General features: G+C 56.3%; 4 protein-coding genes across 6 annotated transcripts; 1 reads left to right on the plus strand and 3 right to left on the minus strand.

The window, feature by feature from the left end:
• Nucleotides 1-289: 289 nt before the first annotated feature.
• Nucleotides 290-4,936, minus strand: LOC134055068 (ras-related protein Rab-11A-like). Its single transcript, XM_062511193.1, has 7 exons — nucleotides 4,796-4,936; nucleotides 3,966-4,109; nucleotides 1,499-1,583; nucleotides 1,092-1,287; nucleotides 823-1,016; nucleotides 661-741; nucleotides 290-429 (listed from the first exon to the last, which is right to left on the minus strand). Exons 1-7 carry the CDS (start codon nucleotides 4,934-4,936, stop codon nucleotides 290-292), a joined length of 981 nt encoding a protein of 326 aa, XP_062367177.1.
• Nucleotides 4,937-5,590: 654 nt separating this feature from the next.
• On the minus strand, nucleotides 5,591-9,435 carry RAB25 (RAB25, member RAS oncogene family). Of its 2 annotated transcripts, XR_009934080.1 has the most exons (6): nucleotides 8,830-9,435; nucleotides 7,703-7,898; nucleotides 7,394-7,587; nucleotides 7,157-7,237; nucleotides 6,752-6,991; nucleotides 6,300-6,384 (listed from the first exon to the last, which is right to left on the minus strand). XR_009934080.1 is itself a non-coding variant. In XM_062511455.1 (5 exons), the coding sequence occupies exons 1-5, from the start codon at nucleotides 8,867-8,869 to the stop codon at nucleotides 6,254-6,256; spliced, it is 642 nt and encodes a 213-aa protein (XP_062367439.1). In that variant the 5' UTR covers nucleotides 8,870-9,435; the 3' UTR covers nucleotides 5,591-6,253. The 2 variants fall into 2 exon arrangements, 1 of the variants encoding a protein (XP_062367439.1); XM_062511455.1 differs by lacking the exon at nucleotides 6,752-6,991 and having other exon boundaries at nucleotides 5,591-6,384.
• A 356-nt stretch (nucleotides 9,436-9,791) lies between these two features.
• On the minus strand, nucleotides 9,792-11,540 carry LAMTOR2 (late endosomal/lysosomal adaptor, MAPK and MTOR activator 2). Of its 2 annotated transcripts, XM_062511475.1 has the most exons (4): nucleotides 11,459-11,540; nucleotides 10,446-10,608; nucleotides 10,245-10,334; nucleotides 9,792-10,011 (listed from the first exon to the last, which is right to left on the minus strand). In XM_062511475.1, the coding sequence occupies exons 1-4, from the start codon at nucleotides 11,524-11,526 to the stop codon at nucleotides 9,955-9,957; spliced, it is 378 nt and encodes a 125-aa protein (XP_062367459.1). In that variant the 5' UTR covers nucleotides 11,527-11,540; the 3' UTR covers nucleotides 9,792-9,954. The 2 variants fall into 2 exon arrangements, with proteins under 2 accessions (XP_062367459.1, XP_062367460.1); XM_062511476.1 differs by lacking the exon at nucleotides 10,245-10,334.
• Nucleotides 11,541-11,973: 433 nt separating this feature from the next.
• Nucleotides 11,974-23,003, plus strand: UBQLN4 (ubiquilin 4). The gene is made up of 11 exons (XM_062511436.1): nucleotides 11,974-12,126; nucleotides 14,028-14,179; nucleotides 16,458-16,663; nucleotides 16,967-17,229; nucleotides 18,406-18,564; nucleotides 19,242-19,467; nucleotides 19,843-19,982; nucleotides 20,403-20,486; nucleotides 21,067-21,182; nucleotides 21,810-21,987; nucleotides 22,373-23,003. Exons 1-11 carry the CDS (start codon nucleotides 11,974-11,976, stop codon nucleotides 22,523-22,525), a joined length of 1,830 nt encoding a protein of 609 aa, XP_062367420.1. The 3' UTR covers nucleotides 22,526-23,003.
• Nucleotides 23,004-23,860: the final 857 nt, after the last annotated feature.

Consider the following 23,860-nt stretch of genomic DNA (forward strand, 5'->3'; position numbering starts at 1 on the left):
CCAGTCACCTAGTGACTGTGCCTGCAGGGCTAAAGGGAGCAGGGACACAGGGGATGGCATGCTCCCAGCCTTGGGGAGAGAGGGGAGACACCCTGATCCTTTGCCTCCCCCCTCTGTTTTTGTTGGTCCTACATAAACACAGGTGGAGCAGCTTACGGGCAGGATGATGGTGCACACAAAAGCAGCCGCCAGCCTGCACTGCTCAGGGAGCTGTGGCAGGCAGAGGTAGAGAGGGTGAGACATGATGCCACCATGCGCTGGAGGGTCAAGGTGAGGGCACCCCAGGGGCTCAGATGTTCTGGCAGCAGGGCGCCTGCCGGCCCTCCTGCTGCGTGGGCAGCACCCGGATGGGCTCAATGGTGGTGGAGGGGCCAAACTCGGACTCTGGCTGGCCAGTGATCTGTCTCTGGGACACGATGCGGTAGATCTCTGCCAGCAGAGAAAGAAGTGAAAAATTCTTTAGGTAAGTACTTCAGTGGGGGATCTGCTCCCTCCACAAACACACATCTCCAGTGGTGCAAATGCCCACCTCTCCCCTCTAGGGGAACAGGATTCCAACCCAGATCCCATCCAGCACAGCCAGGCCCCCAGGGGTGTCTCCTGAGACAATGTCCAAAGCCATCTCTATCCTTGTCCCTCCCTTTTCTGGTTGCCCTTTACCTGAGAGGATGTTGTGGAAAGCTGTCTCCACATTGGTGGAATCCAGAGCAGATGTCTCAAGGAAGGACAGCCCGTTCTTCTCTGCAAGAACAGTGTGAGCTCAGGTGGGTGCCATGAACTCTAACCAGATCATATGGGACTGGACAAGATGGGGGAAGATACCTGCAAAGCTCCTGGCCTCATCGGTGGGCACAGCCCGCAGGTGCCTCAGGTCACTCTTGTTGCCCACCAGCATGATGACAATGTTGGCATCAGCATGGTCCTGCAGCTCCTTCAGCCAGCGCTCTGCATTCTCATATGTCAGGTATTTGGCAATGTCATAGACGAGGAGAGCTCCCACTGCCCCCCGGTAGTACCTGGGGGACAGTGAGGGGACAGGGTCACAGCAGGGCCCCAAGCAAGGGCCACAGGTTGGGAACAAGGAAACTCACGCTGAGGTGATGGCTCGGTACCGCTCCTGCCCGGCTGTGTCCCAGATCTGAGCCTTCACCGTCTTGTTGTCCACCTGGATGCTCCTCGTGGCAAACTCCACCCCGATGGTGCTCTTGCTCTCCAGGTTGAACTCATTGCGGGTAAAGCGCGAGAGCAGGTTGCTCTTCCCCACCCCTGAGTCCCCAATGAGTACAACTGGGGGGGCACAAAGACAGCATCAGCTCCCCCAGCCACCCAGGAAAGCCACCCATCCAGCAGCCTGGCAGGGATGGGAATCTCCCCACCTGCTCCCCCATCCAGACCCCACCTCCATCTCATCCAGGAGAAGCTGACATGTGAGGGGTGAAGCAGAGCAGGACCGGCTGCCTCCACTCCTCCCAGCAGCATCACTGCTGCCTATAAATACCCCTTGAGAAAATCCCTGCCCTCACTGGGAAGTTGCCAGAAGTTTCTGTCCCTGGGGATGGGAAAGCACCATATTCACTGACATTCTGAAACGGGCAGAAAACCAGGGTCAGGAGCTGTGCAGGGAGAGCCAGGCCAGAGGCCAGGCAGAGCTGGGGCTCCTCTTGCCAACCCTGTGTGCCCTCCAACCCTCAGGGCACACTGGAGGATGTAAATACATGGTTTGAAAGGAAGCACCCTCCTCTGCTGCTGCTGGTCCAGCCCATGAGCTGGGAAATCCCTGGGTGTGGGTTAAATACATTTTCTGCCTGTCCCAGATCTGGCTGGTTCCTGTAAAACCTGGCAAAACAGGCTCTGGGGAGCTTTATCACACACCTCCCCAGTCAAGTTCATTGAGTTTATGACTCAACCGGTTTTTGGTTTTATTTCTTCAGTTATTTTTAATTCACTCACTGCTGATCCCGTTCATTCCCCAGGTGCACTCAGATGCTTCACCCACCTATGGGACATGTCTTCCTACCAGGGTTGGACAAGAACAGGGCTGAGGTCACAACCATCCAGTGACCATGGCAGTGAGGACACAGCAGCATCAGCAAGTGGGATGCCATATACTGCAGGAGCCTCAGCAAGGCACAGCTACACTCAGTCAAGGCTCAGCAGCCACCATCCTGCAAGGATGTTGCTCTATGTCCTGGATAACCTCTTTCCACCAGCTCCAGCTTGTAGACATGGCTCCCCTGCACGGTGCAAAGCCTCCAACAGTGCAGCCATCCCATTGACAAAACCCTCAGTGTAGGGCAGCCAGCAAACAGTCTGGTGCCAGGAAGCCCAGCAGTAAGTGAAATAGCTCTCTGAGGGAAGCTGGAAGGCACCAGAGCATTGCTGCAGCCACTGTGTCAGGACAGCCAGCGAATGAGGGAAGGGCAGTTACTCCACAGCATCACAGAATGGTTTGGGTAGACAGGACTGTAAAGCCCATCTTGTTCCTCCAGACCAGATTGCTCCAAGCCCCATCCAGCCCGGCCTTGGACACTTCCAGGGGTCCAGGGGCAGCCACAGCTTCTCTGGGCACCCTGTGCCAGGGCCACCCCACCCTCACAGCCAGGAATTCCTTCCCAATATCCATCTAACCCTACCCTCTGGCAGCAGGAAGCTGTCCCCCCTTGTCCTGTCCCTTCAAGGCTTTGTCCAAAGTCCCTCTTCAGCTCCCTTGGAACCTCTTTAGGCACTGGAAGGGGCTCTGAGGTCTCCGCAGAGCCTTTTCTTCTACAGGTTCTCCCAGCCTGGCTCCAGCCCTTGGAGCATCCCTGTGGCCTCCTTGACTTCTTCCAGGAGCTCCACATCTTTCCTGTGCTGGGGGGCTCCCAGGCTGGAGGTAGCTCTGCAGGGGGGGGTCTCACCAAAGTGGAACAGAGGTGCAGAATCCCCCCACCCTTTGCCTGACTGCCAGGGAGACTTCTCAGCTGCTGCCCACTGCACTGAGGTCTGAGAGGACCATAACAGCCTGGACTGCCCTGGACAAGACAGTAGAAAATGCAGGCCAGTGGTGAGCCAGGTTCTTTATCACTTTCTGAGATTCTAAGTTTTGATCTGAGCTCTGTTTATTACCAACAACAGAAAATTGCTGCTTCCCCAGCTCAACTGCCACAATCCCCATCCATGGCAGGCTTTGGACCACACCAGGGATGCAGGGTGGGTGGTGCAGGGTCCTGCAGCCTGTGGGGGTGATAAGCCCCATGTCCCTGAGCTTGACTGGCTTGAGGAGCTGGAGCAGCACCCCCTACTCCAGGGACAAAAGCATTTGAAATATTCTATCCTCACTGCCTCCAAACATCCTCAGCACACCATGTCTCACTGCAGGGATAGAAACAGCTGGAAGCTGCACACAGGGCCCCAAGGAAAGGGTCTCAGGAGCAGCCATGCCCAGAGCTGTTCCTCAGCCATACTGAGCCCCTCCAGCGGTATCAGGGCTTTGCACAGCTGGAACGTGCATTGTGCTTTGCAACAACTGACACTCCCATTTCAGTGGAGCTCAGGATAATGCTGCTTCCAGCTGTGACAATCTCCCTTTTCTCAAGGGGGAGGCTGGGCTCACAGAGCTGTTGGACCCTGGGAGCACTAGCCCAGCTCCACACCCCTGGACACTGCATTCCACTTTGACTTTGCTCCTGCTTCGGAAGGGATGAGCTGCCCTTGCATTGAGAACTGAGTTATCCTATTTTTTAAAGAAATCCAGAGTCCACCATGGGGCCCAGGAGGGGAATGAGGAGCCTATGGTGAGCTGCTCCCAGCCCTGGCTCCCGTAGGATGACAAGAGATGGACAGACACAGGACCATGCACTGAAGCCCCCTCAGAGTCACACAGCTGGCACAGCACCGGGTGGGAAGCACAGAGCAAAGCAGCTGGGAAAGCTCCTGCCTGGGCATCGTACTTGAGGCACCACTTAGCATCAGAGTTTCCCCCATACCAGGTCCCAGACTAACTCCAGGGAGGACGATTTTCCTGGGCAGCGGCCAGGGGAGGTGCGCAAGGAGCCAGGGGCTACCAGCACGTTGCTGGTTGGAATTACGTCGTGTCGGTGGCTAGAATTACTTGGGGCCTTGTGGGCAGGCTGACTCACAGCCACCCACTGGTGAGCTCACACCCTGGATTTTATGTCTCGGGAGGCTGTGGCATTGCCAAGATGTCTCTTTGCTTCCCCAGCACCTGCTTTGGCCACAGCAGACCACAGGGGAGGCAGGCATGCCCAGGGATGAGGGTGGTTCATGGGGATGCTGGGCTCCCACCGGTAGAAACGCCAACCTTGTGCCTCCAAGAGCCTGTCCCTGTCCCCATCCACAACAATGAGGTCAGAGCATGACCAGCGCTGGGAAGGACAAGCCTGGATCCCTGGATCCTCTCCCTCCACTGCAGCTGGGGAGCAGCACGGCTTTCTCACAGCTCCCAGATGTGCTCCCCTCACCCAGTGCCACAGAGAGGGTCACTCACAGGTGCTTAGGCACCCAGAGTCCCACGGACCAGCCTTCCCTACCACCCCTGGGACCAGCACCCTGCCATGGCCATAGCCACCCCTCCAGGACTCTGTACGCTCAGGACGGGGTGCAGCCTCCTCCCGCAGCAGTGAAGAGCTCCTGTAATGAGCATCGGGACCACAAACCATCAGACTAGCTCTAGCAAACCCTCCAACCGCTTCAACCCCGGCTTCACAGGAATCCACTCTCCTTCCCAGCACAGTGGAACACCACAACAAGCCTCCCCACTCCCGAGAACTGGGAACTGAGTGTTATATCCCAGTACATGCCCCAGCTCCCAGTCCCACGTCGAGGGTGCTGCGTGGAGCCAGCCGTGACGGCAGCGGGTTGAGACCGAGCGCGGGCACGGCCGGGCAGCAGACCCACCTTTGAAGAGATAATCGTACTCATCGTCCTTGCCCCGCATCTCGCTCAGCACCACAGCCCCACTCCTAGTGCGCCACCTGGGATTTCCGGGCCTTATCCAGCCCTGGCAGGGGCTGTCCCCCGCCACCCATTGGTGGCCACAGCCTTTCCTGCTCCACACCCATTGGCGGCCGGGGCTGCCCGTCAGCACTCAGGTGTGCTCACCTACGCCAGGTAAGGGGGGCAGGGATGCTGCATGGCGGCGGGGACAGGCCACCGCTTGTGTGTGCACCTGGTGGGGACAGTGATAGCCACGCGCTCCACGAAGAGCCGTGCGTGTGACATGGAGCTGGGCTGGCACGTCTGGCTTGGTGCAAAGGGAAAGCGAGTGAGGACACGGAGAATCCAGAGGGAATTATCCCGTTTCCGATATCCGGGGTATCAGATAACTGGCAGAGGCTGCGTCATCGTTTGAACTGACAAAGTTCAAGCAGGGGACCTAAACTGGGAAAGGCTGCATGGAAGGGGGCCCAGGAGGAGCATGGCTTCAGGGTGGGAGGGGTCGCAGGGGGTCATGGAATCAGAGTAGGAGTGAGCACAGGGGAACTGTGGCATCCAGCTGGGCTGCTTTGGAGGCCACAATCTTCAACACATTATGAAGGTGGGGACCCAGGGCGTCGACCACAAACACGCAGGAATTCCAGCTCAGTAAACCTGCATTTCACAAGTCCTTTAATGATTGCATCACGCCCATGCTGGACACAAAGCTGCTCCCGGCCCCATGGCACTGGGCCCTGCCATGCAGACACAGGCACCTTTTCTTGGTCCTGCTGCCATGCATTTCCCCATGTCTAGGGACGGGACAGATATCTAGGGATGAGACAGCCAAGGACTGAGTGCTGCCACTTCACACCCTAAGGATTGGCTCAACTTCAGAGCAGTCCCTAGTGGGACAGACACCTGTTGGTCAGCCACATCCTCAGTGCATGGCACAGGGTGGCCCTACAGGGGCAATCCCAGGGTCAGAGGTAATCAGAGAGGCTCCTGTTGCTGGGATGATCTGCCCAAAACCTCCTGGTTTCTTTCCCAGAGGTGCCTCAGGGTGTCCCGGTCCTTTTGCCCTGCAGGTCCAAGACTGATATGGTGTGTGACGGTGATGCTAATCAGGGCCCAGCAAAAATGAATCAGAGAAGAGCTCCTGGAACTGGTGCTTTTCACTGTTTATGGCAGAATTTGGCCCCTGTCCAGGCTGCTGGTCCCCACTGCACCAGGACAGGGGTGGCAGTGCAGGCAGGGTGACACCAGCCTGTGCTGGTGGCCACTGGTGTGTCCCAGGGCTGTGGGGTTCCCTGGGGATTTCCCAGGGTGCCCAGAGGGCTCAGAGGGCCACGCAGCATGGGCGCCTCTCCGCCTGTGCTGGGGCCGTGCTTGCAGGGCTCTCGCTGGCAAGTGACAACGTGTTGCTTTGGCTGCTCCTCTGCTTCTGCTTCTGTACTTTGTAGAAGATTTCTGCAAAAGAAGTGCCAGGGGTCCAGTGTGTCAGCCAAGGTCTCCTGGGGATGCAGGGACAGCTTCAAGCCTGCAGCCCCCACTGGTCACCCACACCTCTGCACACTGGTGGCTCTCCTTCCTCTCTACACAACAGAGTAACTTGAGGGGTGACAAGGGAGCAGCTCCCACAGGTTTCATCCCTGCAGCACTTAGTGAACACCCTGTGCTTGGGCAATTTCCTCTTGCCCAACCTGGGATTAGTGCTTCACCTTGTGCTGAGGCTGGCAGCTCACAGAGCCATGCTGGTTCAGCACAGCACTGCATGGCACAGCATGGCATGGAATAGCACAGCAGGCTTGGCATGGCTCAGCGTGGCATGGCACACCTCACTGCCAGGATGCTGCTGGCTGCCATTCCTGGAGAGCTACTCTTGGACTCCATCCCTGGTCCCCCAGGTCCCCATGGCCGGTTTAGCAGGATGCTGGAGACACCAAGTCATGAGCCCAGGACAACAGGAAGGAGACTCGAGATTATGGGGAAGAAGCAGCCCCTGAGGCTTCAGGGATGCCCGGGGCTGTGAGAACAAAGCTTCGGGTGTGGGGAGTGAAACGCCCAGCACCAAAGGCTGAAAAGCAGAAAGACAGTATCAAAAGACCTCATGAAATTAGCCCCAAGTAGCTCAAGTGGAGCAGGGAGAGAAGTGCACATCATCTGCTCAGCTCTGCATCCCTGGGAAAGGGACCCCACAGTGCCCTGGGATCCTGCTGCACCACGGCACCAGTGCCTGTACCTTTCAAAATGGTCTCAAATGCTTCCTCAACATTGGTGGAGTCCAGCGCCGAGGTCTCGATGAACAGCAGCCCATTGTTGTCTGCAAATGAGAGGAGTCCCTTGAGATGATGCAGACCGCAGTGAGGACATGGCTCCAGTCTGGAGCACCTTTAGAGATGTTCAGGTGACTGCACTGGTCCATGCTGTTGGGGAGGTTCTCAAGCCCCCAGCCCTGTGGCAGGGTGCCAGCCTGTACCTGCAAACATTTTTGCCTCCTCCATGGGCACCTCTCGAGCCTGTGCGAGGTCAGTCTTGTTCCCCACCAGCATGACAACGATGCTGGCCTCGGCATGGTCGTACAGCTCCTTTAGCCAGCGGTCCACCACATCGTATGTCTGGTGCTTGCTGATATCAAACACAACCAGGGCACCCACAGCCCCTCGGTAATACCTATGACAGAACCCCATCATCATTTCTGCTCCAGATCCCCCCCTCTAGCATCCTCACCCACGGGGCTGAACCCAAGTCCCAGGAGAAGCATGGATTTCAGGCCTCCCATCCTTACGCTGAGGTGATGGCGCGGTACCGCTCCAGGCCAGCAGTGTCCCAGATCTGAGCCTTCACCACGGCGTCTCCCACCAGGATTGTGCGCGTGGAGAACTCCACGCCGATGGTGGTGCGGCTGTCATGGTTGAACTCATTGCGGGTAAAACGAGAGAGTAGGTTTGTTTTTCCCACCCCAGACTCCCCGATCAGGACAACTGTGGAAGGAACGAGAAATCCCACCTGACTGCCCCAGCTACCAGCACTGGTTACATGGGCATTGCTTGCTGTCTGATGACCCCAGACAGGTCGCAGAGGCTGGGCAGCCGTGTGGGCTTAAGGGCTTAACCCCTGGCGTGGTTGCTCCTTCACCAAACAGGGGTCCCTGTGGGAGCCCAGCTGTGCTCCCTAGTGCTGGTGCAGCCCCAGAGCTGTTCAGGGGCATCACAGCTACCAGGCTGGGCAGGAGGAGCAGGGCAAGGATGTTGGTGTGCCCTGGGTCACCCTGCTGCAGTGGGCACCCAGGACAGGTGGCACACAAGAGGCTGTCTCCACTTGCCCAAAGGGAGTACCGAGCTCCAGCGGAGTCCAGCCAATAGCACCTGGCAGAGAGCAGGTAGGCCCAAGGAGCTCAGCATGTGTGGTGTGAGGCTGTGTCCCCATTTCTCCAGCTCAAGTTTGACCCCCATATCCTCTGCATGTGCCACTGTCCAGGTTACTGCAGCAAATGGCTTTTCAATGCCCACTGCTCTCAGGGGTTACAGGCTCTCATGGCATTTATGTCTCACACACCCAGCCCCAGCTTTCACAGCCCCCCATCCCACAACAGCAATTTGCCTGGCACTGCACAGCTGCAGTCCTGGGGTGAGAGTGGATCACCCCGCGCTCTCTGGACCCTGGCGCCGCTCACCAGCCCTGGCCCCACTGCTGTCAGTGGTCGGTGCCTCCCCATTCCGACTGGGTGCTCCCCAGTCCCCTGACCCTCCGTAGCTCCCGGTGCCCATCACAGCTGCAGGGACAGTCAACAGCGCTCCAGCTCGGGACACAGCCGCTCTGAGGAAAGGGCACCCCGGTTCCCTCCCCGCAGCTCCTGGCTTTCTGCTCCACCCCTTCTGGGGAAGTGGGGGTCGCATCGAGCGCAGGACTCACCCTTGAAGACAAAGTTATAGTCCTCCTCGACGCTGCCCATGTCGCCCCGGCTGCCGCCTGCCCTCGCAGGGCCGCCCTGGGTTTCCTCCTTCCCGCTGCCAAGCCTCGAGCAGACGGCGGGGCGGGCCGGGCTCCCGGAGGCGCCGAGGGAGGAGACGGAGCGACCAAAAGTTCCTGTCTGTCGGGAAGCGAGCGGGAGAGAAGGGGGTCCAGGGGGGCCGCGGAGGGTGTGGGGCAGCGGCGGAGAGAGAGGCCGAGCTGGCGACAGCGCGGCCGGTTGACTCAAGGGGTGGGACTGGGTGTCGCAGCGCAGGTTGGGCAGGTAGTGTCACCCCGGGACCGTCACAGGGTGGCTGGCTGGAGGAGGAGCCAGGGCCTGATCCTGAGTGCAGGGCAGGCTAGGGCAGCAAGAGCAGCAAGAACAGTATGGGCAGCATGGGCAGGCTGGGGCAGCGCGCACAGGACAGCGAGTGCGACACGGGCAGCGTGCGCGGCGAGGATGGCACGGGTGGGAGGGCAGTGTGAGCAGCGTGGGGACGGGACGGGTGCGATGGCAGACCGGGGAAGTACAGGCAGAGCAGACCAGTGCGTGGTGCGACGGCAGCAAAGGCAGAGCAAGGCACTGCGGGGTGGGATGGCAGCGAAGGCAGCTGTGCCTGGAGCAGAACACCCCCCCCCCCCCCCCCAGCCCGGCTGCCGCCGCTGTGAATGTTCCCTCGCCTCTGCTGCCATCGTGTGAAAGCCAGGGAAATTGGGACGGGAAGGAGCCCCCACCACCCCCAGCTATCCCAGTGTGACCAGCAGGGCTGGGCAGGGGCTGGGCAGGGGCTTGGCTCTGTTGTAACCCCTCTCCTTTGACAACAGCCCCTTGCAACTTCTTGTCTTTCCCCAGGGCAATGAGTACCTCCAGCCCAGCCAGGCTGTGTTACCTTCAACTCCCTCAACAACAGAAGCAATGGACACAAGCATCAAACAGACGTTTATTCCCTGCAGCTTTTGTATTCCTGACACCTTATTTTTAAGACCACATTAGAGCTCCAGGATGTCCATGGGGCCACTCACGCCCAACCCATGCCAGTGATGATGTCAGGGCCCAGTGCCACCTCAGAGTCCTCCACTGTCTGCTCATGATGCGGCCACCTGTGTGAGTGGCTCTTCCAGGTATTGTACCAGTGCCTGTGCCTGCAAGCAGAGAATGGCATGAGCCATGCTCAGGTGAGGCTTGCAACCTGTGTGCCCACTGCCCACTTGCTTAATTGTAATTTATATTTCAGTCTCTGCAAGGTGCAAAGAGTGTCCCAGGCACAGCAGCTTCATCCAGCCCTTCCATCCCAATCCTCTTCAATAGCTCTTTCCCACATCAAAGCAGGGATGCAGCCCTGCAGACCCACCAGCCACCTCCCGACCACCATTACCTTGGCTTTCAGCATCCCAAATCCGACAGTCTCCTTGGCATACATGCAGAGCAGAAGGTTTGCCACCCGTGTGATGGCCACTCGCCCCTCCTGCCCAGGGAGAAACAGCACCCGTTGCACCCCAGCTTGGCCTGGACCCCCCAGCACGGTCCTGGCACCACAGACAGGTCCCCAGGGAGGGCAGGCCCCAGCCCCACGTACCATACAGTCCATGAGGATAAATTTGAGGTTGTCCTCATTGAATGCCTGGTGCCCATTCTTGTCATAGGCCACCCAGATGTTGCTGGCGATGGCTGCAGTGACCCTGGCATCAGTGTCCCCATAGCCTGAGTAGGCAAGCAAGGACCCCTCATTGTTCAGCAGCCTGGGAAGGACACAGGAGGGAAAATTGATGCCTCTAACACCAGACCCTCTTTTAGTACCAGGAGTAGAGCAAACCCCCCCACCCAGTCCCAAGCACTGCTCCCAAGACACTCTCACTCTGCAGGGCTTTGGTGGGGGTTGGGAGGGCTTCAAAGCCAGAAAGCTCTGCAGTAGCCCCAGGCTCAAGCAGAGCAGTGCAGGGCCGTGGTGGCTCTGTCTGTTGAAGCAGTGGGACCTGCCACAGGCTGGGCATGAGCCTGGGGGACAAACACTGTGCATGGCCCCAGCTCTGTGCACGGCCCTTGCACTGTGCACGAGGCATCCCAGCAGCAGACATCAGGAACAGTGCAAGGCCCTGGCCTCATACACTGTGCACAGTCCCAGCACCATGCAGGATGTGTGGCCTCAGTCCCACGCCTGCCCCTGGAAGGGCCTGTCACGTTCCCCAGGCAGGGACAGGCAGCATCCCTGGGCAGGGGCAGGGGAAAGGCAGGCAGCATCTTTGGGAGGGGCAGCATTCCCGGGGAAGGAGCAGGGAGAATCCCCAGCCAGGGGCAGGAGCAGGGGCTGGGGTCAGGGGAAAGGCAGGAGCAGGGAGCATTCCCCGGTGCATGGACATGGGCAGGAGCAGGGGCAGAGTCTGGGGCAGGAGCAAGGGCTGGGGCAGGGACGGGGGAATGATACGCAGTATCTCCGGGCAGGGGGAGCATCTGCGGGGATAGGTACAAGGGAAACATCCCCGGGCAGGGAAAGCATCTCCCCGCAATGCCGTCACCTCGCATCAGGGACAGCCCGGAGCCCGCCGGGCCCGCTCGGGGAAAGCCGCCCCCCGCCCGGTCCCCCGCACTCACAGCGTGCTCTGGACGCCGCCGGTGTTGGCCTGGCTGAGCACCTGCGTCAGGGCCTTGGGCCGCAGCATGGCCGCCGCCGGCACCGCGGGGCGGGGGTGGGGCCGGGGCGGGCGGGGCCGTCACGGGGTCGCGCCGGGCCCGGAGCATCCCGGGGGCTGTAGTCCCGCCCGGGCCCCGCCCGCGTCCCCGTGGGAGGGGGGGACCGGTGGCGCCGGGACTCTAGAGGGGCCTCGGAAGCAGAAGGGAGCACGGGCAGGCGTGGGCCCTCGGTGATCGCGGGTATCGGGGATGGGGCCGGTTAAACGGGAGCCGTCGGGGGCAGCGGTAGGGCCGTACGGGCACCACGCCCTTCCCGCTCGGCCCGCTCTTTCCGTTCCCGCTGTCTCTCCCTGCCCCTGCGCTGTCGCTCTCCCTCCGGGCCGCCGGGGGGCGCTGTCGCGGGCCGAGGAGGTGCTGTGGCGCCGCTCCCGGCTCTCTGTGGTGGCGGTGGCCCGGGCTGGCGGCGGGCGGCGAAGATGGCGGAGCCGAGTGGCGGCGGCGGTGGCGGCGGCCCCGGGCCTGGCGGGGACGGCCAGGCAGGGCCCGGCGGGGGGCTCATCCGCGTTACCGTGAAGACCCCCAAGGACAAAGAGGAGATCGTCATCGCGGACGGCGCCTCCGTGCGCGAGGTGGGGGCGGGGGCAGGCCGGGGGGGCGGAGAGGCCTGGGGGGGGCTGTCGCGGGTGTTGAGGGGTGCGAGCGGCTGCTCTGGGGGCAAGGGATCGAGGAGTGGGATAAAAGGTTTTTGGGAAGGGACCTGAGTTTGGGGCCGGGGAGGAATTTCGGGCGGGCGTGAGGAGCGGGGGAAGGGGGCTCTGGGCTGGAGGCGGTCAGAGGGTCTGGGGGGCCTCTTGAAAATCCGGATCAGGGCTGGGCCTGGCTTCGGGGGCGAGCCGGGCCTTTCGGGGCACCTCGGGCCTTTGGGCCCTGCTGGAGCCAGGGTAGGAGGGGGCCGGGAGAGCTGAAGGAGGGAGGTTCTGGAGGGTTTTGGAGTGGAAAGAGTCCCGAGGGCGGGAGGTGGTCTGGGGAGCTCACCTGTGGGAGGGGTCGTAGGTGTCGAAACCACAATAGTTGAGGGACTCGGAGAGCGGTTTTGGGGGTGGTGGCAGTGGGAGGGGTGTGAAGGACCGGGGTGGGGTCTGGGGGCTTGGCCCGCGTGGGCTGGGCTGCATGGGAGGGTGTTCCCTGAGCGGAGGTGTGGGAAGGGGGTTCGGGTTGTGGGCAGAGCCGCACGGGTGCGGGGGGGGGGCCATCTGGGGGTCCTGGCGTAGTTCTGGACTTCTCTGGAGGCGAGGTCCCCGGGAAAGGGGAGAGGAGCCTGGCAGATGTTTGGAACCAACGTTGGATGAGGTGGAGGAAAGGAAACATCGGCCCTGCCACGGGTGGGCTGGGGGGAACTCTGCACCTGCTAGGGAGTGGGAGAGGGCTGGGATTGGCAAGAGCTGCGGTTAGCAAAGGCTGGGATTGGCAGGGGCTGGCTCTAGGGCTGGTCCTGGCATTGAGGAAGTGGAGATGCCCACTGGGACAAGGTGTCATGGGCTCTGCGCTGGGCTGGCTGCGTGCTTTGGTCGGACACAGGGCATGAGGTCAGCTTGTGAAGGGCTTGGCAGGGATCTCTGGGCAGCAGTTCATGGTGTGGACAGAGGCTGTGCATGTATGGCCCTCCTTCTGTTCAGGGAGCCCATTGGTACAGGGAGTGTGGAGTAAGGGCTTTGTGTAGGGAAGGCATGGAGCTGTGTGGGGAGGAACATAGAGCTGTGTGTGAGGAGAAATACAGGCAGGGTGATCTGGGCCCAGGGCTATGCCATGTCCAGCCTTGTTTTTAGAGTTCTGGTGCGAAGGCTGAGAGCTCTGGAACCAGTACGTGTTTCACTCTCCATCTTGGCCTTCTCCTCTGAATTCCCTATAGTGTGTGTTTTCCAAGTACAAGGCTTTATTTCCTCCAAATCCATCTGGGAATGCTCTGGCAGGGCCAGCAGTGAGAGTCTTGCTTGCAGGTGTAAATCCCAGCACAGCACACAGTAAGGAAGAGGTGTCCATGCTCTGTGGCATGCTCACAGGGAATTCAGTTGCAGAAATAGGAATTGGAGAAGACCTAGTTTTTTTCCATTGGCTGATAAAGGATTATTCCCTTTTCCATAGAGCTCTGTCCTGTATTAAATCAGAGTTTGGCTTTCCTTAGAAAAAAAAAAACTCAAATGAGCAGAGGAAACCAGTTCAGTCATTCAGGATAAATGGTGTGTTTGGGTTAGGCCTGAAGCACAATTGGTCTGGCTTTAGAAGCCTTCAGCTATTCTGAGGGAATGGCTCTGTTTTTTCTGAGATTTACTCCATAGTTTGTGATTTCAGAGCTTGTATTTGCTTTGTTCTGGTTTTCGTTAACACCTCAGACATCATCAGCAACTGGTGAGTGTGTGGTACCTTCATGGTCTCTGAGGGCTTGTCAGTTCCTTGTGCTGTTCCCAGAGTGGATGTGATCCCTGGAGCTTTACCAATCCTCTGCCTGAAAAATGCTCTGTTTGTTTTCCAGTTCAAAGAAGAGATTTCTAGACGGTTTAAAGCCAAACAAGATCAGCTGGTTCTGATCTTTGCTGGGAAGATCCTGAAGGATGGAGACACGTTGAATCAACATGGGATCAAAGATGGGCTCACTGTTCACTTGGTCATTAAGACTCTGCAGAAGTAAGAGTTTGGTCTTGGGGGTCAAATGGGGGCTGGGAATAACTGATTGTGATGATCCTGATGAGCTTTCCCTACCCCAGCTGTACCACGCAGCAGTGGGGCTTGTCACTAATCTGTCCATGGATGACACGGCTGTGGTGGTGTGTCGTAGCCTGGAGAGGCTGGTGTTTTACCATTACTCGTGTGTGTGTGTGTGTGTGTGTGTCTTTGGAAGAACCCATCAGAAATGGATAATGATTCTAGCAAACCAGCAGAAGTTCTAGAAAAAGTTACTGGTAAAAGAAATTGCTTTCCCAGTGAATTTGTGTTGCTGTAGGAGCCAATACCTGGGTTTTCTGTTACCTCCTGCTACATACCCAGCTCTGAGCCTGTGCTCAGGCTCTCTGAGGCACCACAGGAGGCACATGGCATGCAAGCCCTGAGGGGCTCCTGTGTGGCCCCTGGAGGCACAGCTGCACAGGCCAGTGCAAACAGGGGATGCTCCACGTCGGGCTGTGCAACCACACACATGGGACAGTGTGGGGGTGCTTATGTGGTGCTGTTGGTGCACCCGGGGCAGTTCCCAGTGGGGATGTGGCTCACGTGCACCACAGACCTCAGACTGAGAATGGGACACAGGGCTGACCTCAGCGTCCTGCGGGTTTAGCTCTTCCCAGCACTTTCCAGAGGGGTGGTGGCCATGGAAGGATTTTGGGAACAGCTGCTGTGCTTTAGTTGCAGCCACATTTCATTGATCTTGAAAGGCCGTTCACAGCTGTGCCTCGGGCTCTGGCCGCAGTGTGCCCCAACTCCTGGGGAGCTCCAGGGCTATGTCTCTGTGCAGTTCTGCTGTCCTCTGGGACAGCTGCATTAATCAACATAGGATTTTTCCCCAGTTTTTTTCCACCTGTTTTTTTACAAACACAAGGAAGTGTACTGTCATGTTCTGCAGCCTCTCCTTGGATTCTGCCTCTCCAGATAGCCTGAGAGCCTGTGGATGTTTCTGCTGTCTCCAGTCTAAATGTGGTATTGGTGAACTATTTCAAAGGGTGAATCAGAGCTTTCCTAGGCTGCTCATTTTTCTCCTGCTAATAATCCTAGATAAGTGCTTACTGAAGACATTACAGTCTCTTCCTGTGAGAAGAGGCTGAGAGAAACCAAGTGCCCTTTCTCTAGCTTCCTTCTTCCTTCCTTGTTCAGCTTCCCATTTGCTTTGTTTCCTTACTCTTCACCTTTCTCAGTGGCCACTGGTTTTCAGCATCAGTCAGGTTAGTCTGGACAGTGGACAGAGACCTTCAGGGTTGATTTTTCAAGTTCTAGAAGAGTGAAAAAGGAAAGGGAGATAGAGAAAATGAATAATTCTTGGTCTGGGAAAAAAAAAAGGAAATCATTGTTCTTATTGTCAGAAGTATAATAGCATTATTGAGGTGAGTAAAGTGAATCTTGTGGTATAATTTAATGAAAGCTCTTCAACACTAATCCAGGACTCACTCTTGTGACTACAGAGGCTTCAGAAAATCTTTACATGTTCCCTTTCAACTTCCTGTAACACTCTTGAGGAGTAACTGTGGTAACAAGGTACTAACCTGGATTGGTGTATTCAGCAAAGCTGATGTCCAGCACCTGCTACGTGGTGACTTACAACACAGTGTCTGTGTGGGTGTGTTAAAAGAAGCTCCAGACGACTTATGTTGGAGTAGGAGCCTCGCATCAGGGTTTAGCCAGTGGCAGAGGTGGGAATTTGAAGCCAAGCTAGCCAGAAATGTTCCATTGCTTTGTGAACCAGGTGCTGGCTGCCTCATACCTGAGTTTCCCTCTTTGTACAGTAATGCTGATGCTTCTTTTTGCCTCAGAAGCACTGATAGGAATATTCAGAAGTGGACATTGTTGTTTACCCCATGCACTAGCCCTGCTGTAACCTCTTGTGGTTTCTGTGGGACAGCAGAAGGATTTTCCTGTTTGGAGCACAGTCATTGCTCAAGGATATGGCTGCAGTAAAAGTTCAGTGGGATTCAAGGAAGAGTTGGCTACAACTTAGGCTAAGACCTGTCTAGCTGCTCTGCGTGGGCCACGACATGTCAGGGGCTGCAGTGCATCAGGATGGGAGGCAGATTCTAGCAGATGGAAGGCACCTGGTAGCACAGCAGTGGATCAGTGCAGGCAGAGATGGGATGGAAACTGGGGCTGGCTGCTGTGGGGATGACTGGTGTGCTGGGAGCCCAGTGATTGTGGGGTGTGCATCCTGTGTCCCCTTGTCCTTCCTCGCAACCAGGAGTTTAATGCTTTTTATCCTTTGCAGGGTCCAAGATTCAACATCTGCTGCTTCTGCCCCCAATGCTGCTTCTGCCCCCACTGCAACCCCTTCTTCTCCTGCTGCCCCATCTCAGCCCTCTACATCTAGCAGTGCTGGTCCGGACGCGGGGAGTGGCAGCAGACGGAGCAGCGGGTCAGGGACCGTGGGAGGTCCTGGAGATGGAGGCCCCAGCAGTGCTGCGTCTATCCTGTGTAAGTGGGGGTTGTGAGAAGGAAGAGTTTTCTGGGAGTAGACCAAGGAGATGGGGTTCTTGACCCCTGTTATCTCTGCTTGCCATGGGCTTTGCATGAGTCACTCCAATGGCACAGCTTTGTGTCCCTGCTCAAGGTACTGTCACTGAGTGAAGTGTGTGTGTAGGGATGTCCTTACTCAGAGCTGGCTGCCGTAGGAATACAGGATACTCCTGGATTTGTGGGGATGAAGCCTGTCCTCTTTTGCAGTTGCTGACAGTTACTGAGTCACGCCTCTCTTCATATTTGTTGTTCCCTCTCCAGCTGGCTTCGGTGGCATCACTGGGCTGGGCAACCTTGGGATGGGCTCTGCCAACTTCATGGAGCTCCAGCAGCAGATGCAGCGGCAGCTGATGTCCAACCCAGAGATGCTTTCCCAGATCATGGAGAATCCCTTGGTGCAGAACATGATGTCTAACCCTGACCTCATGAGGCAGATGATCATGGCCAATCCCCAGATGCAGCAGCTCATGGAGCGAAATCCGGAGATAAGCCACATGCTCAATAACCCAGAGCTCATGAGGCAGGTGAGTCACATCAGGGTTCAGTAAAGAGTTGAGGAGAGTCTTTGTGGACCAGCATCAGTGTCTGCACTGTGAGGAGGAGTGGGAATGCCAAAGCAGTGGTTTTGGAGATCCCTTCCTTCCTGCTGTGAGCTCCCTGCAAACAGCTGGTGGTCTTGAGTTCCATGAATACTGTTTACTCAACTCACATCCTTGTAACTCTTAGCTCCCTTTCAGAGCTATTGAATCCGTGGTGTATTGGGGAAAAAAAAGGGATGCTGGGATTTTCCTAGCATGCTGACTACAAGGCTACTGTGTTGTGATTCAGAAATGGGAGTAAAAACAGTGCTGAAGAAGTGAAGCTACTGCAAAAGCTCTTTGTTTCTCTCTAGTTCTTTTGACAGATCACGTAGAGACCACAGCTGTGGTATGTGAGTGTTTCACTACCTGTATCATCAGTGGGGAACACTAGTGTAGGCTGGGATCCCAGAGGGATCTCATTTTTCCCAGAACAAAGAGGACCCTGTTCAAGAGGACTGGCTGTCTGGAAGATGAAAGGTTCATCACAAGGGCATCCTAAGGGATCAGTGAGAATCTGGGTGTCAGTAGCCATTGATGGGACTCTGCTGTTTCCTGGGAAGGCTCGTCAAGAGGGTTGTGCTGAATGAGCCTAGTTTCCATCTGCTTCTCAGTTACTCTGCTTCCAACTGTGTTGGCCATACATGAAATTGCAGAGCTGCAGGACTAAATTGTGAACAATCTGTACTTAAGCAGTTCCTCAAATGAGACCCGGATATTCTTTGTGCAGGGGAGACCCATCAGAAGTCTGGAGAGGGTGGAAGGATCCACTTTCCCGGTTTTTGTGTATAGTCCATCCAGTCTGAGTGGGAACATATGGGTATTTGATGTTTGGATGTCCTGATACTGCTTAGGAACAGGACAGTCTCATCAAGCTGAACCAAGGCTGAGAAGGAAGAGAGCTGAGCAAGGCTGGGGAGGAGCCTGGATCTCTGGGCTCTCTTTGCTTGGATAAATGATCTCTCTGCTCTCTGCCTATAAATTGAGTTTAATTATCTTCTCTCTCCTGGGAGCTGAGATTTAACTCTTTCAGCGCTTGGCTGCTGACCTGGCTCTTGATCCACTTTGGCCCTTTATGGTACATGTAGACCTGAGCTTTCCACCTTTTCCTCCTTCTCGCAGACAATGGAATTGGCTCGTAACCCTGCCATGATGCAGGAGATGATGCGGAACCAGGACCGTGCTTTGAGTAACCTCGAGAGCATTCCAGGAGGATACAATGCCCTGCGCCGGATGTACACGGACATCCAGGAGCCCATGTTCAGTGCGGCCAGGGAGCAGGTATTGGCTGTGTTCTGGGTGTGGTGTAGTGTGGGAAAGGGGTCTTTCCCTGTCCCCTGTGCTGATGGGAGAGTTTTCCTAGAGTGTGGCTCTTCATCCCTCCACTCAAGTGCAGGCACTGGCTGGAGAACATGGTGCAGTGCCTCTCGTGGCATGGGTTGAGGTGTTGGAGGAGGGACCTGCTCTGGCTTCTCCAGTCCCCCAGCAGGCTGGATACCAGCCCTGACCGATAGGCAGGCCCTGTCACTGTTACCACAGCCCTCTGCTCCCTGGATTAGCTGGAGCCTGATGCCTTTGGAGCAGAGCTGGCTCAGATCCAGTTGGCTGGTAGTACAGGAGGAGGGACCACAGGTCTGGCTGCAGAGGGCTGTGCAGACATACTCCAGTCCAGCATTACCTACTGATATGTCTGGGTGCTGGTTTTGCAGGGGCATTTTGAAGCTACATTTGGGAGCTGAATCTGGAGCTGTGGCCAATCCTGAGCCTGGTCTTTTTCTGAGTGAGGTGTGTTGTGGACTGCAGATTTCTCAGGAGGTGGATCATGGCACGTGTTTAGCAAATTCTGGACTTGGCTGAATATGATCGGCTGTTCCCTGGCTCACTCAGTGCCGATGTTGGTCTGCTGGGACTAACTGATTCCATCTGTTTCTTTTTTTTTTTTTTTTTTTCCTCCCTAGTTTGGCAACAATCCTTTCTCTTCCTTGACGGGGAATTCTGACAGCTCGAGCTCTCAGCCTTTGCGGACAGAGAACAGAGAGCCGTTGCCAAACCCCTGGAGCCCCACACCCCCTGCTTCCCAGAGTCAGGCACCCAGCAGTGAAGGGAGCACGGGCTCGGCAACCACCCAGGGCACCCCGACTGTATCCAACCCCTTCGGGCTGAATGCTGCCAGCATCGGCGCTGGTACGTAAGGGAGGAACCGGAGGGTGCTGCTGGCTAAGCAGGTCACCCAGCCTTCCTTGGAGCACCAGTTCCTTGGGCATTTGAGCCCTCTCTGTGGCTGTTATCCAGAGGAATGGGTCTAGCCTACTTGCAGACCCAAATTAATTATTCTGACGCACTTGTTGGATGGTTCCTTTGGGAACTCTGCTGACCCTGAAGCTCTCAAGAGCAGGAGAGTGGCCAGCAGAGCACTGCCATGGCTGTCCACAGCCATGTTTGCTGCTGGCTGGGGAATGGAGTACAGGCAGTGCTGTCACCTGTCACATTGTACTTCAGGCAGTGCAGTGGTGCTCAGGCTCATCAGGGGTTTTCCTTTGTCTTCCCTTCCCCTTGCAGGCATGTTCAACAGCCCAGAGATGCAAGGACTCCTGCAGCAGATTTCTGAAAACCCTCAGTTAATGCAGAATATGATCTCTGCCCCCTACATGCGGAGCATGATGCAAACTCTTGCCCAGAACCCGGACTTCGCAGCACAGGTAAAAGTGTTGCAGTTGTCTGCTGTTGCCAGGCAGGCCATGAGCTCAGTGTGAGGTCAGTCTGCTGCTGGGATCAGACTGGTTTATCTGCTCCTCACTGGAGCAGAGTGAAAACAGAGTTTGGTATTTTTTCTTGATAGCCAGCTCTGAGCCCTGTGTGTTTGCAGAGCCCCTAACACAAGAGGTGGCTCTCAGAGGGGCATGGGAATGGCCCTTCTCTTTGCCTCTGGCCACGTGGCTTCTGTTCAACACTTCTATCAGGAATTGAGCTGTCCTGTTTTGATCCCCCTTAGCAGGGGAGCCCAGGGAGGGAGTCAGGGGCCCCATAACTGACCTGTTCTTCATGGCTTAGTTGCATAGGGTTTAACAGCAAGTGGCAGCAACCCTCTGACCCTACCTACATGTGCTGTCTCTTGCTAGATCATGGTAAATGTCCCCCTCTTTGCTGGGAATCCACAGCTTCAAGAACAGCTCCGCCTTCAGCTCCCTGTCTTCTTGCAGCAGGTAAAGGCCTCCGGTTGGCCCTGTGCTGCCCTCAGCCCCTGGCTCCAGAGCTTCTTCCCCCACTGTGGGATAGGCAGGATCTCAGCTGGTCGAGTGCACTAGGAAGCATGTGGGCTTGGGGGGCTGGGCTGAGGAAAGAAGGGGGTTGCACAGGGGAAAAGAGGAAGACAAAGAGGAAAAACTTGGTTAGACAAGGTAGTCTGAATTAACTCATCTGAATTACTGAAAGGTGGACTCCAGATGAGGCTTGTTAAGCTACTGGTAACCCTCTCACTATGTTGAGATTACAAAAGTTACACAGCTAATTGTGCTGGAGCAGCTGATTCTCAGGTAAATCAGAGTCCAAAGGCATGTGTCCCCTGATGCACCCAGTTCATTTAGGAAACCTGATGTGAACACTGTGAGTGTGCCTGCAGGTGAGCCCTGCAGTCTGGAGCCTCAGAAGAGGATCCAGACACAAAGGCCAGCGCTGGCCACAGGCAAGAGCCTTGGTACTGGCTCAGGTGTGACCATGTTGGAGCTCTGTCTGCCTGAGCTCTCACTGGTTGCTACTGTGATGTCTCTCTGCCTTGGTCCCCAGATGCAGAACCCGGACTCCCTGTCCATCCTCACCAACCCCCGTGCCATGCAGGCCCTGCTCCAGATCCAGCAGGGACTCCAGACGCTGCAGACAGAGGCCCCCGGACTAGTGCCAAGGTACGGAGCGCTCCGAAGCGGGGCCATGCAGGCAGAGCTGCTGTGCCCAGTACCAGCAGGCAGAACTGGCTGTGGATTCATCTGGGAGATCTGTTTAGGGCGCTTTGTCATGGGGACTTGTGCGGGTGTGTGCCTGCAGGGCTCTCTGAGCAGCTAATTAGCACTTTTTGCTTGCTTGTACGTCACTGGGAAGTCCTTGACCCTTTCTTTTTGGAGAAAAGGTTTGGAATGCACTTGGTCCTTCCCCATCCTTTGTTTGCTGCATTTGGTGCAGACTGAACTCAAGAATTTTATCTCTGGAAAGCAGTATGAGATGGACAGACACAAAGCTGGGTGGCTCTGCTGGGGCAGGCTGATCTACTGGCAGCCTTCAGCTCTCTGCTTACTGTCACCACGGGTCATGCTCCATCACAGTAGTTCTCTGCAGGCTTCTGTTAGTTCTGCTCACTCCCAGTGCCATGTGTGACCAGAATATGGATGCAGCCAGTTCTGTTTTCAGAGCTGCCCTGTAGCAGGGCCTTCAGTGAGGCCCAGCCTGATGGAGCCTGCTGGCTGCCCTGCTGCCCCACTCTGGGGGGGTGACCAGAATGCCAGTGTCACCTGAGCATGTCCTGCCTTCCTCTGCAGCCTCGGCTCCTTCGGCATGCCCCGGATGCCCCCGTCCTCCACAGGAGGAAGCACAATCCCGGAGAACCCTGTTCCCTCCGCTTCGACGCCGGCCAGTGCCTCTCCAGCTGGGGGTGGTAACCCTCAACAGCAGCTCATGCAGCAGATGATCCAGCTGCTGGCCGGAGGAAGCTCTCAAGTACGTAATGCCCAGTGCGTGCTGGCACAGACAGGGAGGTCTCCAGGGGGATTCCCACCTCACCCCATTTAGGGAATGTGGTCTCCAACAGTCTCTTGTGGCTGGGGTGCTCTTGGCCAGATTTGGTGTTGGGGTCTGGCTGACTCTTTGGGGTGTTGAACACTTTGAGAGGTTTAAGCTCAGCTTGCTGGGGCAGCAGTGCACTGCTGCCACTGTCAGTACCGAACCGGGACTGACTCTGGTGTGGCTGCTGTGCCACAGCCCAAGAGGACTTTGAGACTGTTCCTACATGAACCTGAAGCTGAGCTTGGAGTTTCTGCACAGCCATGGCTGCTGGCACTGCCTGTGCTCTGTGACTCCAAGGTCTCTGTCCTTCCCCTCACAGGCGCAGAGTCCTGAAGTGCGATTCCAACAGCAGCTGGAGCAGCTGAATGCCATGGGCTTCATCAACCGTGAGGCCAATCTCCAGGCGCTCATTGCCACCGGTGGGGACATCAACGCAGCTATTGAGAGACTGCTGGGCTCCCAGCCTTCCTAAACTCTGTCCTGCTGCCCCACAGACGTCAGCACATGCATCCATACACATGCACAGGGGATCTTTCCGGAAAGCCCGCCATCATTTTCATGTCTGACAGCTGTCCATGTATTTAAAACAAAAAGATACAGCTTAACCCCTGACCTTCCTACTAAGTTAAGATTTCATGTTGAAATGCTCTTTAACTGGCTTGTATGTGGATTCCAGTTCTCATCGTGGCCACAGAGACTTCAGATGTGTATTTTTTCCTAAATATGCCCTGTCTCAGACACTCTTTTCTCTCTCTCTCTAGATGGTAGAGGCGATACTTCTAGTTACTTACCTGAATGATTGTGTTTTGAGTAGCTTGATTTTAACTGTACATGATTCCTTCCCCTAGCCCTCCTTTCAGGCAAATATTTAAAATATTGAGCCAAGTTTGGGGATTGGTTATTTCTCTCAGCATCTTATTGGGAATGGATCAAAAGAAAAATTGAAATTACCTGAGAATTTCTGATGTCATTTGTCTTAATGTTTCCTGGGATGAACCGAGCCCACGTCCCTCACTCACAGGTGCCTCCAGTCTCCGGGTAGAGGGTTAAGGGGTACAAAACCTGCATTTGAAGTGTGACACTCTGGGGGTGGTGTAATGGAGCCCAGGGGTGTGCAGTGACCAGGTGTGCTGTTCTTGAGCTTGAGTAGAAGGTGCTGTGCAGAGGAAGGTGTTTTGAAGGTGTGTTTCTGCCCAAGTCATGTGGTTCCTGGTCAGAGGTGTCCAGGGGCATTGACTCCTGTGCTCAGTGGGCTCATTTCTACAAGTGTGAAAACTAAAAAGGAAATGGGAAAATAAGCTAACAGTCTTTTCGCTTCACTGGAAAATGTTGAACTTAATGTTCTTCCCAGTTCAGATCCATCCTCCACCCCCCCTTCCATTCTGGCGTGTTCGAATGTTCCAGTTGTCCAAGAGACTCCCCAGGACCAGCAGGGTGGTATATCCCAGGAGCCTCCATGGCTGTGTTATTTGCATACACCATTTTTATCAAAGGAAAATAAATGCGCACAACCGTCTGTCTCCCTGCATCCCTGTCTCATCCTTGTCTGCCTTGGCTCAGCTGGGCCAGTTTGCAGTTCCTTGGCTTTAATCTGTCCTGTCCTGTTCCCTGTATTCAGTGCAGGCATGGGGGTGTCACACTCCCTCTCCATCTGGCCCAGCCACCATCCTTTGTGGCCAGGAAACCTTTGACACTTCAGGAATGCTGCTGAAGCTTCCCAAATACTGGTCCTAAAGTGCTGGTTTGGAAGCATTGAATTCCTTTGAAGCAAAGAATTCCTTTGAATTAGAATTGACAATTAGCAACT

This window comes from Cinclus cinclus, chromosome 31 (assembly GCF_963662255.1).
Source record: "Cinclus cinclus chromosome 31, bCinCin1.1, whole genome shotgun sequence".
Classification (NCBI taxonomy): Eukaryota; Metazoa; Chordata; class Aves; order Passeriformes; family Cinclidae; genus Cinclus; species Cinclus cinclus.

Coding starts and splice junctions, on each gene's coding strand:
- LOC134055068 (XM_062511193.1), bottom strand. CDS start 4,936: ATGCGGGGCAAGGACGATGAGTACGATTATCTCTTCAAAGGTGGGTCT. Junction 4,110..4,795: donor GGGACTGGGAGCTGGGGCAT/GTACTGGGATAT, acceptor GCTGTGAGTCAG/CCTGCCCACAAGGCCCCAAG. Junction 742..822: donor TGAGGCCAGGAGCTTTGCAG/GTATCTTCCCCC, acceptor CTGTTCTTGCAG/AGAAGAACGGGCTGTCCTTC.
- RAB25 (XM_062511455.1), bottom strand. CDS start 8,869: ATGGGCAGCGTCGAGGAGGACTATAACTTTGTCTTCAAGG. Junction 7,588..7,702: donor TACCGCGCCATCACCTCAGC/GTAAGGATGGGA, acceptor GTTCTGTCATAG/GTATTACCGAGGGGCTGTGG. Junction 7,238..7,393: donor GGAGGCAAAAATGTTTGCAG/GTACAGGCTGGC, acceptor TCTCATTTGCAG/ACAACAATGGGCTGCTGTTC.
- LAMTOR2 (XM_062511475.1), bottom strand. CDS start 11,526: ATGCTGCGGCCCAAGGCCCTGACGCAGGTGCTCAGCCAGGCCAACACC. Junction 10,335..10,445: donor TTATCCTCATGGACTGTATG/GTACGTGGGGCT, acceptor CTCCCTGGGCAG/GAGGGGCGAGTGGCCATCAC. Junction 10,012..10,244: donor TTGGGATGCTGAAAGCCAAG/GTAATGGTGGTC, acceptor CTCTGCTTGCAG/GCACAGGCACTGGTACAATA.
- UBQLN4 (XM_062511436.1), top strand. CDS start 11,974: ATGGCGGAGCCGAGTGGCGGCGGCGGTGGCGGCGGCCCCGGGCCTGGC. Junction 16,664..16,966: donor CAGTGCTGCGTCTATCCTGT/GTAAGTGGGGGT, acceptor TTCCCTCTCCAG/CTGGCTTCGGTGGCATCACT. Junction 21,183..21,809: donor GCCCCCGGACTAGTGCCAAG/GTACGGAGCGCT, acceptor CTTCCTCTGCAG/CCTCGGCTCCTTCGGCATGC.